The following is a 15228-nucleotide window of genomic DNA, read 5'->3' on the forward strand; positions in this document are numbered from 1 at the left end:
CAACACTAAGAATACAACCATCCTCCAGCCTGATTTATTCCTTTAAAAATGAGAAACATATACAATGGAATACTACTCAGCCATAAAAAGAAATTGCACCATCTGCAATGATGTGGCTGGAACTAGAATGTATTATGCTAAGCAAAATCAATCAAAGACAGACAAATATTATATGATTTCACTCATATGTGGGATTTAAGAAACAAAACAAATGAATATAGAGGTGAAAAAAGAGAGAGGCAAACCAATTAACAGACCCTTCACTATGGAGAACAAACTGATGGTTACTAGAGGGGAGGTGGGTGGGAGGATGGCTGAGGGGATCGGTTAAACAGGTGATGAGGATTAAAAAGGGCATGTGTAGTGATGAGCACCAGGTGTTATATGTAATGGATGAATCACTAAATTCTACACCTGAAACTAATATTGCACTGTGTTAGCTAGCTGGAACTTAAATAAAAATTTGGAGAATGAAAATGAAAGAAATGAGAAACATTCTGCACAGCAAAGAAAACTATTTAAAAAATGAAAATGCAACCTACTGAATGGGAGGAAATGACTGCAAATCATATATCTGATAAGGAATATCTAAAATATCTGAAGAACTCATATAACTCAATAGCAAAAAACAATCTGATTGAAAAACTGGGCAGAGGAACCGAATAGACATTTCTTTAAAGAAGAAATACAGATGGCCAATACACATGAAAAGATGCTCAATATCACTCATCATCAGGGAAAGGTAAATCAAAACTAAATTAAAATGAGATACCATCTCACACCTATTAAAATAACTTTTATCAAAATGACCAGAAATAATAAATGTTTGGAGGATATGGAGAAACAGGAACCCTTTTGCACTGTGGTTGGGAAGGAAAACAGATGCAGCCACTATGGGAAACAATACATGGGTTCCCAAAAATATTAAAAATAATAATATTGTATGATTCAGCAATTCCATTTTTGGCTAAAGACATCTATACCCTCATGGTCAGTGCAACGTTATTTATAATAGCCAAGATACGAAAACAATCTAAGTGTCAATCAGTAATTGAATGTAAAAGAAAATTATATATATAATATTATATAACTATAATATATAATACATATATAAATACATATTTAGCCATTAAAAAGAATAAAATCGTGCCATTTGCCACAACATGGATGACCCTAAGGACATTATGCTAAGTGAAATAAGTCAGAGGAAGACAAATACCTTATGATCTCTCTTACATGTGGAATCTAAAAAACAAAACAAAATCCAGAATGGATTCCTGTGCATTTTCAGCATATCCTACGCCAAGTTATGAAAATGAACCCTCTAAAATGGGAGACAATAATGCTTAGTAAATTCATATGAAGCATGAACCTTACATCTTAGTGTAACCTAATTAGACTAATCAGGGAATCTGTCAATCATCAATATTTACATCAATATTTATTCAATGCTCTTCAAATGCCAGTGGTAACAGTGGAAAGCAATACTATAACCTACCTATTCTGAATACTTAAGTACCCAACAAACACTTTTCATTGATTGATTATTAAACAAATCAGAGGTCAATGAAAAAAAATCACCCACTAGTTCATCTGTAGACTGGGATGATGTCAAATGTTCTTTCACAGTTGGTGTGCTCTTCTTTTAATTATTTTTCTCAGGCTGGTGTTAAAATGAGCTTACATTTCTTAGTATGCACCAATTAATGCGACAGAGAACTGGCCAGGAAGTGTGCTGAGGGAGAAGAGGAATTGAGTTTGGGATTAGCATTTGTACAACATTTGCCAGACAAAGTCCTTGTGGGTTGATCTGTGGGCTGTTCTGGAAGTCCTTCTCACAGCACCATTTCTTATATTGCCAACTTCACAATAAATATCCCAGGGCAGAGGCAACTGGTTTTTCACCCTTTCAGAAACCTGTTTTGCTCACATTACCATGGCACTGTAATTCTAACATGCAAAAAAGCCTTTCATATATTCTTCTTTTTAAACCAGTTCTCCTAATAGGCAAGTGAGAGCTGTGATGTCACACATACACACAAGATGAGAAACAGAGGCTTTCAGAGGCTGACCTGTCCCCAGCCACCTGCTAAACATGATTAAGCTGACTCATGAAGCCAAGTCCAAAGGCTAACACTCTACAGTGGTGTGGGACACAGGATATAACCACTGGGGCCCAAAGAAGGAAGATTATCACCCAGTTCTATTCTCGTACCCCTCCTGTTCTTTAATGATTTGAGAATATCATCCAAGTGATCACCTAAGACAGTGACACAGTGACTGTAATAATTTTTCGAACAATGACTAAGAAACTTGTTTGACCAAAGGATAGGAGAGGAAAAAAACCCCATCAATATTGCATTATGATAAAGACTGATATTTACTTGTATTCCTTCTCCTTCCACTTCTATTAAAGGGCCAATTTATAGTCACCACCGTAGCATATTCTACCTAATAAAGAAAGTACTGTCTTATGACTTAAAGTATAAGCAGTGGTTAATAAATTATTTTGCCTATCGTTCTTAAAGTAGACATTTGTACACACGGTAAATGTAATATCTGGTTATATTTCGTACTCTACAGAAAAGGCTCTGATCCCTTTTCTATTTATAACTTGCCATGCAAACATGAACAAGTGACTGAGTTACTCTAGGTCTCAAATGTTTCACTAGTAAAACAAGGTGATTTGACTTCAAGTCTGAAGCAACACAGAAGAACGTAAAGACCTTTGGATATAACTACAGTTAAGACTGGGACGTAGCATTTTGGTAAATGTCCAGCTTTGGATCTGTGCTTGACCTCTTTCCTCATTCAGGTAAATGGAGAAACTACACCCATCTCCCAGGGTTCGGTAAGAATAAAAAATAATACACTTAAAGGCACCCAGCACAGTGCTTGACCCACAGAAGTGCTCAATAAAGAACAGCTGATGATAATCATTCATTCATTCATTCATGCCACAGTCACTGAACCTCAGTTCCATGCCAAGCATTTTTCTAGGTGTGATGGATACAGGAGTTAACAAAACTGATAACTGCCCCCCAGCTGGTGCTGTGGCAGCATGGAGACCCATAACCGTACACACGAGCTAGGTGCCTCATACTGCAGAAAGCTTCATATTCCATTCTCAGCCTCCCTGTAAAATCGAGAGCCATTAATCCTCCTGTGCCTCACCCCAGGCTGGCTAGGTCCTCACCCACTTAAGGAGACTGCATGCAGTAAAATAACTCAGCTAGGCCTCTCTCATCACCCTAGTACATCAAACACCACGGAGGACAGAGCTACTTGCGGGCTTCACAAGTGTATCTCGCACCTTTGCCCTTTCCCCCTCTCCTTTGCCAGAACTGTTACACCCCAGGCCTGCACCAGAGCCTTCCAGAAACCTACGTGAAGGCCAAGTTCGCTTAGAGACACTACCCCGTACTCCCCACCAGAGGTCGCCCTCCCACACAAGCCTAAGCAACTAGAACCGAGCTTTGCCTTCTCGGCGGCTATGACATTATTTTCTTTCTCTATTTTTATCTATTAAAAAGATTTCTTCACAGCCATAACTTAGATCTCTACACTAAAATGGAGCAACAGGAAGATATAATGGTGCATTTCATTTATGAATGACCTATAATAAATTACTCTGAAGTGTCCTTTTCTGCCTGACTTATTTCGCTCAGCATAACACCCTCAANCCAAGGATATCTGGTTCTTGTTGAGGGTTAAGGTATGGAGCCTGGGTAACCCTGGCAACACGAGGTCGTTCCCGAGCAGATTGTTGTCCAGGATGAGTTCCTCCAGGCTCCCGAACGCGCTCAGTCCTTCCAGTGACCTGCAATGACAAAGGCAACAGGAAAAATGATCCTGCACTAAATCAGGGAGGCCATTATGAGCCGAAATAAATATTTTAACCTTCCCTTTCAGGACTGGGAATAGTTTGGGCTTGGTGCCTGTCAGCAAAGTGAATGACAAGAATTAGTAGCGGGAGCCGGGGTGGGGGCGGCGGGGGAGAAGGGGCCGCTGGCACTCACCGCATCCTTCACGCATTGCCAACATGAAGGATGAGGGTCACTTAGTGAGTAGCCAGGATCCAAAACAAAGGGCTTCAGATACGGCCTGCAGGATAAATTTGTCAATGTCTTGTGCCTTCAGGCACCCAGCCTCGGCTGACCCTAACCTCCATTCCCAAGATAAATAACTCTGTCACAGTTCACCTTCATTCCCTGGACACAAATTTAAGTTGTCATCCATCATTCCTGCCCAGAAATATCATACCCCTCTTACAATAATAAATATAACTTCAAGTATCATTTCTTAGCGGTTCTCCTCTGCACAGTTCAGGAAACGGCAAGGAAGGCTTCCTTTCTTTCCCTTCGCCGGCTTTGACTTACCCCCCCACCCCCACTTTTTCTTTTTCTCCACTAATCACTTAATTTGCTTCTGCCCAGTGTTCCTGTGGCTGCCCCCAAAGGCAAGGCATCTTCAGAAGCACATAATCACTCCAGTCAGAGAGGGTTGTTTCTTTTTCTTTCATGATTTCTTTTCCTTTTTGTTTTTGTTTTTGTTGGGGGGTAGGGGGGAGGGGCAGTGGGTTAAGGAAGGGGTTGAGGGAATTTCTGTTTCAATGCTCCTGGCTTGAAGTTACGGTTTTAATTTATGGAAAGTGGATTTCTCACTTTATTTTTGAAAGAAGTGTGGAATGCAGCAATGTAGATGTCAAGGCAGTAAATAATCAAGCATCTGAAAGAATTAAGTACCCGGCTCAGGGGAAAAAAAGTATCAGAAAGGGAAAAATAGCCTTGTTTACCCAGTTAGCTGAATGTTAACTCTTGATGTTGTGGGCTCAGGAGTGTTGGGGGTGGAGGCGGCAAGGGGCAGTTGTGCGCATGTGCTCGCCTTGGCGCGCGCAGACGTTAATTAAAGAAAGCCGCCCGGTGGAGGGACTTGCACAGACACACATACTCCCAGCTCGTTCACCTGCCAGACCCAAGAGCTGTGCTGAGCTTGCACAGGCTGACAGCTGAGCTACGACATCGACCAGAGGGCGGACTCGCCTGGGATCTCCTGGCTATTCTATAAAATGTGACGAATCAGGGAGATGTTGTCTACACTATTTATTCATTTACTGATGGCACTTGCATTACAGAGCCGGATGCTTGTGCGTGCAGTGCCCGCACATCTGACGTGAGTGTGAACTTTAGCACCAAAGCTGTCTCCAGACGTCTGTAGTTCCTTTCTGGGACTTGTGCCAACAAGACTCCAAAACAGGGCGTCAATGCATAGGAGGTGTGATGTGCCCGGGAGTCATTACAGCCCCCGACTCCACTGGGCGCAGAGCTCCCTTGGCTGCCCTGTTCCTCAGGACCCAGCACCCAGACCATCCCCACTCCTGCCGCCAGCACGACCTGCGCCACAGCTGGAAGTTGATACCACTTACACTTTGGGCTAAGGGTCAATGGGGTCATTGTGCTTCATTTCTTCCTCCTCCTTTCTCTTTTTTCTCATGTTACAGGGAGGCAAAACGCAACATACACACTTGGAAGATGGGACGCAGCTCCACCATTTACTTGAAGTGTGAGTCTGGACACATCAAAAACGCATCTGCACTCCCTTGTTCTGTGCTGCTTCCAGGGCACAGGATCTTAAGAACGTAAGCCAAAGACGACGAACAAGTCATTGGCAAATGCTGGTTCCTTTCTTTTTCTTCCTTTTTTTATTCAATGATTTTTCTGGTAGCTGTGACCTTAGGAGGTGTGTTGGAGGGGGAGTGTGTTCCGGATACAGGGGGTGGGCAGATGAGCAAATGTGCAAGGGGTGCCGCAAGTCTGGCTTCTGCAGGGAAACTTCCACCTTCCCTGAAGTCTGTTCCCTCCATGGGGGTTAATAAGTGATGATGGAAAAGTTCTTTTCAGGAGGAGGCCCTGTTGAGGCCACCTCCCTTCAGGGTGCCTTATGGATGGCTAATAAGTTCTTTGTGCACAAACCTGAGTTGGGCTATGGTCAAAGGCAGCATCCAAATACATATTGTTCCTGAGTTATGTTATGCAAATATAATACTCTTATCATGAGAATCGGCAAATGGTTGGCAACTGGCAAGCAAAAGAAAGCTCCCTTCCAAGAGTGCTTCCAGGGAGGCATAAAACAAAAATGACACAGCATGCAGAGAGACAAAGCGAAGAACACCAGAGGGAGTGCCCACAGAGCTGCCTTTCTCTGGGGCGGGCTTTGGGTCAGAGCTCAGTTCTGAGTGAAACTTCACAGCCAAGCAGGGGACGGTCAGGTTCAAATCCCCCATCACCTGTCTGGTTGTAAGATTCTTTTTGTCATTAATGTTATTAGCTGCTCAGCTAAAAGGGAACCGTGTTACCTGGGAGGAGGGGGAGGTTGCTAATTAATAAATCCCTGTCTTCGTTTCATCAGTGTAGTGTGCACTTGGTGATTTAATCAGCTAAATTCAGAGCTGAGGGACTGGGGACAGGAGACAGAGAGCGTAGGGAAGGGTAAAACTGGAGAAGACAGGGTTTGTGGGGCTGGGCTGGCACGCGGAGGCCAGTGAACACACACCTGGAAGATGGTTTTATTTTTTGCTTTTTAAAAATTGGACTTTGGGTTGTTATTGTTGCTGCTGTTTTCATGGAAGGAGAAGGGGAAAGAATTATTTGCATTCATCTTTGAGTTCATACCCCTGTATCCAAGATGCCTGCAAAGAGGTGTGTGCTGTTAAATGGACAAACCAAAAAAAAAGGCTTTAAGGATCCACTCAGATCTGTGCTCTTTAGTGGGACAGCTCTAGTAGCTACAAGGAAAAGATGACGAGATTCCAATTTCTCTGCCATAATCTTGTGTGTGGACAGCAAAATGCACCCCAGACTCAAGAGCCCTGGTGGAGGGGACGCCTGTCACGGCAGGCTTCCTTTGCCAGCTTGGTTTACAATCTGCAGATGTTTGAGGGGTGGGCTGCAAAGGCAGACATGTGTACCAAGGTCAGGGGCTGGAGGGGGGAGGGCAAGGCTGTGCGTACTACCTCAGCAAAGGCAGTTGGAGAGAGGTATTCCCAGCCCAGAGAAGAGATGCCAAGGGCAAGACAGGGAGACAGGGTGTGCGGTCTGACCTGTGGCAGGTGGTTTGCTCTGGAAACCTAATCAGCACCTCCGAAGTGCATTGCCGGCTGCCTGCCTCCCGCCTCCCCTGTAGGAAAGCTGCCCATTATCTCACCCACAGGTACCATCTCAGTTACCTCGTTCACAGGGCTCTGGCTGGGTTCCCCCAGGAGCCGCTACGGCTGCTGGGAGAGTCCCTGTGCCTTTTCCAAAGTCATATCAAAATGACAAAACATCACAACGCATTCAGCTCTAGCGGATTCAAACAGAGAGAACTTTTAAGTTTCCACTGTAATTAACCCTATCCTCGTTAAGATAATTATGATCAAGCTTCCTGTCACAGTTAATATCCCAGCATCATTGCCTGTGGCTCACACTCTGCCCTCATTAACTTATAAAAACAGCGGCACTAACCAGGCGGCCCCAGCCCTTCCAAGCTAGGCCAGTGGTTGTGAGCTGCTAAAGAGGGGCCTGGGGCAGGGCAGCAGGCCCCACAAAGGAGTGGTCTCTTAAACCCCAATACCTTCTGCTCCTGGATGAGCTCCCACTCAGTGGCCTTCATTCTATTCCCAAAAGTTATCCACTCATCAGAATGGGGAAGGAGAAGGGCCCGGACCAAAGCAGAGCTGGTAGGTTTGGGGCGATGACCTACTAATCCATAGTAGGATTTGGGGCGATGACCTACTAATCCTGCCTCTTACCCAGCAAAAATCCAGCCAGAAAAATGACTGGAGGACACCTCCAGAACCCTCCATTCAAGAAATGCCAACCTTATTCCTGGGGTATAAGTGGTGGTAACAATTAGATCCCTCTTTCCTTAGCTTTCAGCCTATACCAGGGATGATGCTCCTACCCTGCATGACGCAGTCAGGGATGGGGAGACACAATTAACCACAGACCCTAAGGAGAAATCTCTCTCTCTGTGGAACCCCAGCTGGACTCAAACCCAGATCCAAAGGTTGGGATGTTGTCAAACCAATTAAGAAAATAAGATATGAACTAAAATCTTTACCTACTGCCTCTAATATATCTGAGAAAATGGGAGGCTGTGGAAATTCTAGGGAACCTACCCCATCTGTCTTATGTTAACCACAGTGGCTAGTCCGGTAGACCTGCAAGGGTCAGCTGCTGCCTGCTCTAAAATGGTCTTTCCGGATGACTTTCATCTGCCCAGCATCCAACAAAAAAGGGATCTTGATGTAACCTCCATAATACCTGGAGAGTTGTCAAATGCACAGAGAGGGCCCAATTCCCCTTTGTCAACTGCCTACTGCCCAACCCTGAGCCTGTGAGCCACTCAGAGAAAAGCTGACAGTAGAATCTCAAAGGCAGGACAAAGAGGAAGCTTCAGGGCAACCGACCAGAAGCTGGGAGGGCAATGCCTACATCCATTCCTTCAGAGGCCAAATGCCTCCTTCTATCTACCCTGGGGCCAGTGTCTATGAACAGGCAGAGGTGATGTTCAGTGGTTCTGCACCCATACACCACAACTGGTTATTAGGCTATTTAAATCCTTCTTTACTACTTGTGAATAATTGAACTCTGAGTACCTCTCCTGCTACCCTGGGGACCCCAGAGTCCCCAGACCCTTCACAATCCAGCAACTAGGTGGTTAATGCCCCCACAGCATGGAGTCTCTAGAGACCCTGGTCTAGACAGGATGTGTCTGACTGATCAGTGTAGTTGTTTAATAATTTAAATATCACCTCTGAGAGCAGAAATAGCAACTTGCACCTCTTTTACTTGCCTCACCAGGCCAAGCACAGGGCCTGGCACACAGCAGGTCCTCAGAAAACGTTTTCAAACTGACAACAGAGGTCATTACCAAAGCTACAAGAACAGGACAGGCAACACAGAGCTATAGGGAAGGGATGAAGGAAGAAAGAAAAGAATGGGACAACAGTGATATGACAGCTCATATCCCAGAAAATGGCTAGTGGCACCAGACACCTTTGAAAGGCCATTAATACAAACACATGAGAGATACTTGTTCTTTCGGTCACAAAATTCTTTTTAGAGCACATGTAAATGGTACTACTAGAGATGGCGTAGTACATACTCCATACAGCATATGCCCCAGAACACTACTGGAGATGAAGTAGTATGTACACTATACAGCATATACCCCAGAATACTACTAGAGATGGTGTAGTACATACACTATATAGTATATACCTCAGAACACTACTAAAAATGGCGTAGTACACACGCCATACAGCATATAACCCAGAACACTACTGGAGAAGGCGTAGTAGGTACACTATATAGCATATACCCCGGGACACTACTAGAGATGGTGTAGTACGTACTCCATACAGCATATACCCCGGGACACTACTAGAGATGGTGTAATACATACACTCTATAGCATATACCTCAGAACACTACTAGAGATGGTGCAGTACATACTCCATACAGCACGTACCCCAGAACAGTACTAGAGATGGTGCAGCATGTACTACATACAGCATATACCCCAGAACGCTACGAGAGATGGTATAGTACATACTCTATACAGCATATACCTCAGAACACTACTAGAGGTGGTGCAGTACATACTCCATACAGCACGTACCCCAGAACAGTACTAGAGATGGTGCAGCACGTACTACATACAGCATACACCCTGGAACACTACAAGAGATGGTGTAGTACATACTCCATACAGCATATACCCCAGAACAATACTAGAGATGGCACAGTACATACTCCAAACGGCACATAATGCAGAACACTACTAGAGATGGTGTAGTATGTACTACTCAGCATATACCCCATAACACTATTGGAGATGGTGTAATATATACTCCATACAGCATATGCCCTGGAACAGCACTAGAGATAACATAGTACATACACCATTCAGCAAATACCACAGAATAGTACTATAGAGAGTTTAGTACATACTCTATATAGTATATACCAGCGGATACTACTAGAGATAGCATAGTACATACACTATACAATATATACTACTATTCTGTAGTACATACACTATACAACAAATACTATATTTTTAGATAAAGTACTATCTGTACAGTTATGTCTATATATTTTCTATATATTTTTTGTCAATCAGGTCACATAGGCAGGGATATGGGATATTATACAAGTAATATATCACGAGGGGGTGAAAGTCTCTAAAAAAGCAGACAAATGTGGAACAGGCTCATGGCTATGTATAATCGTATATACTAACACCATGTGATAGTATATCATACGGAATTTGTCAAAGTCACCCCAAAGCCCTTAAGTCCCTTGTCAGGATGGATAATCCTTGAGCTGCATGGAATAAAATTCAACACTGGCATAACAGACATGAATCCAAGACTAGTCAAAAACATAAGGCATCTGACTAGGTATTTGTTAACTCTAAGTGGAATCAAGTGTGAAGCCATCATGCACCATACCTAAAATACTAAGAAAACTGTTATATATGATCCCTAAAGAATTATGGAAAATATATAAGGAGTTGGAAACCCAGAAATCGGTAATACAACTGCAGTTATTTGGAAAGGGAAGTAAGATTCTTCACACTTTGGATTAATAAGTTCATATACTTATAAAATTCTAGTCAGATTATACTTCTGAGAAACTGGTATTTGTTTACCTTAGGACAATGTAAATCAGGTTTCTAGTCATGTTACTCTTTTTACTTTTGCTACCAGGAAGCTCAGAGTGAAATTGTGACTCAGATGTAAAAAGGTAACCCATAGTTTCTAGATCTGCTTTCTAACTTTGTAGTTGAGGATTATAATTTTTATAGTCTTTATATGTTATCTATTTATTAGTTTTTTGTTTTATTAATTCTAATAAGCTAGTTTGAATCCTCTGTAATATGCAACAAGATATATATATGGCATTGAGTCTCAAACAGGCAGTTTCTGTACATTAAGGACAAGTTTTGTGAGACCAGCTATTAATGTGGACAGTTGACTAGGAATAAAGGTATATTGTACCAGATTTCAAAAAGGCTTTGAAATGATTCTAAAGATAACCCTATGACAGGAGAGCAAAAACTAGGCTATAAAATGACAACTTTAGACAGAGCCATAAATGGTTCAAACATATACCTGAAGAATACTAATTAACGGCCCAGCTTGTGCCGAAGGAAGGGTCTGGGGACTCTGGTCCTGCTTTTTGCCAACAACTTGGTTAAGGATATGTTTATCACATTTATGGAGTACAAGACCCAAGAAAGATATTCAGGAGCATACAGGAGAATCCAAAATGATCATGTTGGAATCAATAGATTGTTTTAGCCCAAAAAGACGAAACTTCATATTATCTAATGTGAAGATCTGAATATACATTTCAAGTCCAACTACCAAAGCAGTGTCCAGGTGGCTCAGTCAGTTGAGTGTCCAACTCTTGATTTCAGCTCAGGTCACTATCCCAGGGTTGTGGGACCGAGCCCAGTGTCAGACTCTGCACTGAGCATGGAGCCTGCTTGAGATTCTCTCTCCCTCTCTGTCCCTCTTCCTGACTTGTGTGCTGTCTCTCTGTGTGTGTGTCTCTCTCTCTAAAAAAATAAAAATTAAAAAAATTTAAGGTCCAACTATCCAAAAATACCTATTTGAAGAAACTCTTAAAAGGCAAATGTAAATTGGGAAAATATTTCCAATCTCTCCTACAATCTAAGGTTTAAAAGTCCTAATATTAAATGAGCCTTTGAAAATGATTAAGGGAAAGCTGAAAGCCCCAAGGAAAACCAAAAGACATGGAAAGAAAATGCATAAGGCATACATATGGTCAATATTAGAAAGGCAGAGTGAAATTCCAACTTCACTGGGAATCTAAAATATTCAATTTAAACGAGATATTTTCTTTTTTTATATACTTTTTATTTATTTTTGAAACAGAGAGAGACAGAGCATGAGCAGGGAAGGGACAGAGAGAGAGGGAGACACAGAACCTGAAACAGGCTCCAGGCTCTGAGCTGCCTGCACAGAACAGGCACCCCTTACATTTCCTTCCTTCCTTCCTTCCTTCCTTTCCTTCCTTCCTTCCTTCCTTCCTTTTTTTTATGGATTTTAATTTTTTTTAAATAGTTTATTGTCAAGTTGGTTTCCATATAACANTTCTTTCTATGTTTTGGCTATTGTTGAGAGTGCTGCTATGAATATTGGGGTACATGCGCTCCTATGCATCAGCACCCCTGTATCCCTTGGGTTAATTCCTAGCAGTGCTATTGCTGGGTCATAGGGGAGTTCTATTAAACGAGATCTTTTCATTTCACTAACAAATCCATGTTTCCTTACATCATAACATAGTCTTGTCAAAAGTTCCAAGTAACAGACCAACACAATACTTAGAGGAGACTGATGCTGTTATAACCTTTCTGGATGGCAATTTATATTCTAATAATTTATTCAATAAATATTAAAGAAATGTGCATGGTTTAAGTATGTTCCCTATAGCATTATTTATAGTAACAATGTAAACATGCCTAAATGCCCAATGATAAGTGATCACATAAAGCTCAATGTATCTGTATAATGAAATACCATGTGGTAATTAAAAATGATATTGTAGACATATATCTACTGATCCAATAAAATGTCATGCTATCTATTTAAGTACCTAAACTGAAGTCTTAATACATACAGCACACAAAGTACAATCTCATGCACTAAAATTAAATCATCTAGGTCTCCCCTCCATTCCCTACACAAATTTTAATTTGTACCATGTTTTCCATATAGATGGTTAAGAGCCATTAAAGTAGTCTGTTAGCTGTTTCCAGTTTACAAACTACTGTTAATGTACAATCTTGTACATAGCGACATTAGGAGAATTCTGTACGTAAATACCGGTGCTTCAGTGCATACATGTACTCATATACCTACATACTGATAGAGTGATCCCAGATATATACTACTAACCTGTGCACAGTGGTTATTTATAGGGTATTTTTCTTCTCTTTTACAGTGTTCATTAGTTACTAGGTTTTCTATCATGAGTATCACATAATCAGAAAAGACTCCAGTAACTATTACTTTTAAATAAAACGATTCTCCAAACACAAGATGCAGGAACCCTGCATGAAGAGCAGTGTGTATAAAGGCTTAGTATGAATCAGCAGAGTGGGGCTGCCTCCCCAGAAGGGAATCTGATCCTACTCTACTGGTCCCTAAGTAACTCCACTGGGAGTTTTGTTTCAGTTCTGAGTGCCAGACTCAAAGGGACATCAGCACTCAGAAATACCATACATCGAGACTGAGCAGCTGGTGAGGGGTGTAAGAAACAGTGATGGCGACAGTCAAAATGATTTAACCAAGAGCAGAAGAGGCTTAGTTGTTTCAGAGTACTAAGTCTGTGGCATTCCAGAAGGCAGAATCAAAAACAAATAAGACAAAATAATAGAAGCTGGAAGGAAAGGTCTTGAATCAATTTTTAAAAACTTACAAAAACAGAGGGCTGTTCACCAAAGGACTGAGCTGTCTTCTCAGTCACTATTTGTGATCAGAGGTTAGAATCACTTAGAATGTTTAAAGGAAAATTCTGCATACAATATTAGATTTGGTGACTCCAATATTCTACCCATATACTGTGCCTATCCAACGGGAGCTCCTTTGTTTGTAACTACAGTTTACAAGAGCTGCTCCTTCCCTGCCAGACAGCCTGGTGGAAAGAGGGGAGCAGAGAGTCCTAGCTCTGTTATTCTCCATCACACTAAACTGTGTGCCTTCTTCTCATCCTCTAGCTGGGACTAAGTCACAGTTGTATTTGAACTGTCACGGTCTTCTTCATAGACTTTGAGTCCCAGAAGAATTTTAGGGTGTTCTATCCTCAACTTCACAGAAAGTGACTAATAATCAGAGAGACAAAGTGGCTTACCTAAAACCATACAGAGTAACCAATCCATGTCTAGAATATTTGGACACAGAATGCAGTGGTCCTTCAACTGAACTACGCTAAATTACCTTTAAATAATTTCTAGCTGAGATCTAAAAACAGAAATTCACTATTGCTACATCCTTTCTCCAAACACTGTGTATAGCTTTGTAATCCATTTATTGTATGTCTTCAACCATACTGATGGTCTTCAAATTCTTTTGTCTTTTGATCTACATCCCTTCCTGACCCTCCTAAAACAATCCCCTTAAGAACTAATTCTTATATTTAATGTGGCCTTCATGAAGTAAAGTATGCTTTAGGTGGAGCTAATCCCATTGGCATGTACCTCTATAGCTCACTTATTCATTCATTCATTTCACTCATTCACAAAAATGTACTGAGTGCCATTTCTGTGCCCAGTACTTTGCTAGTCTCTGGGGCTACACAAAGCACTGGGGCATGCTCCCCTACTTTACGCAGATGTAGGCAGGGTAATGGGTTAGATTGGGATGATAAACAACACTCTGAGGAGGGAGGAGGATTAGAGAAGGTTTCAAGAGGAAGTGGGCTTGAGCTAAATCTCAATCCAACTGAATACTAATTCTGTGAGCATCTTCTTACACTTTATGCCAAATTTGGTAGCAAAGGAACATAAGAAGAAGAGATAACTAAACCCATCATGCAAGCAACTGTCATTCCAAAAAGCCTACTTGGCACAAGAAAGGGTACATGTGTTATCCCCTTCCAACATGGCAGGCTCTCTCAGGACCCACCTGTATCTGGGGATACAAAAGATGTACAAGTCATGGCACCTGCTCCCTGTGGGCTTACCATCCATGGGAACAGAGGAAGAAGTTGGACTTGAGATGGAGAGACCATAAAGAACAGCACATTATTAAGCAGAGTGGGGAAAATGGGCTCTAGAAGTTGGGAGGAAAGAAATGAGGGCTGCAGCAGTCACCATTTTCTGCCTACCCCTCCCGTGTTTGTCCTGAAGTTATTGCAGCAAGTGGTTCCCTGAGGAGAGAGGTAAGGACCAGGTACCCTCCCTATGAACAAGCTAGATGCCTCCATGTCTTATTCCCAACACTCTGCCCATTCGGCTGTCCTCCATGCCTCTTGCTGAATCTTTCCTGCATTTCTCCCACTCTGGTGATAGGGCTTGGTATGGGCTTTGACTATGTCTCTAAAATTATTTTGATTCACGGCTTGAGATTTTACAAAACCACACATGTACGCATGGAGCCTGTGGCCTCAGGATCTTGTTTGTTTTTAAGAGTCTAAAGAGTGAGTTTGTTTG

The 15228-nt window shown here is 42.1% G+C and overlaps 1 protein-coding gene across 1 annotated transcript in view; it reads right to left on the reverse strand.

Moving 5' to 3' along the window:
- Positions 1-15228, reverse strand: part of LRMDA (leucine rich melanocyte differentiation associated) — a 1022609-nt gene that overhangs the window by 452544 nt on the left and 554837 nt on the right. The window contains exon 3 of the mRNA XM_077778654.1: positions 3692-3820. Coding sequence (XP_077634780.1) covers positions 3692-3820 — 129 coding nt within the window. The remainder of the gene's footprint in view (positions 1-3691; positions 3821-15228) is intronic.

The sequence above is a fragment of the Crocuta crocuta genome, unplaced genomic scaffold (assembly GCF_008692635.1).
Source record: "Crocuta crocuta isolate KB4526 unplaced genomic scaffold, BGI_CrCroc_1.0 scaffold167, whole genome shotgun sequence".
Lineage (NCBI taxonomy): Eukaryota > Metazoa > Chordata > Mammalia > Carnivora > Hyaenidae > Crocuta > Crocuta crocuta.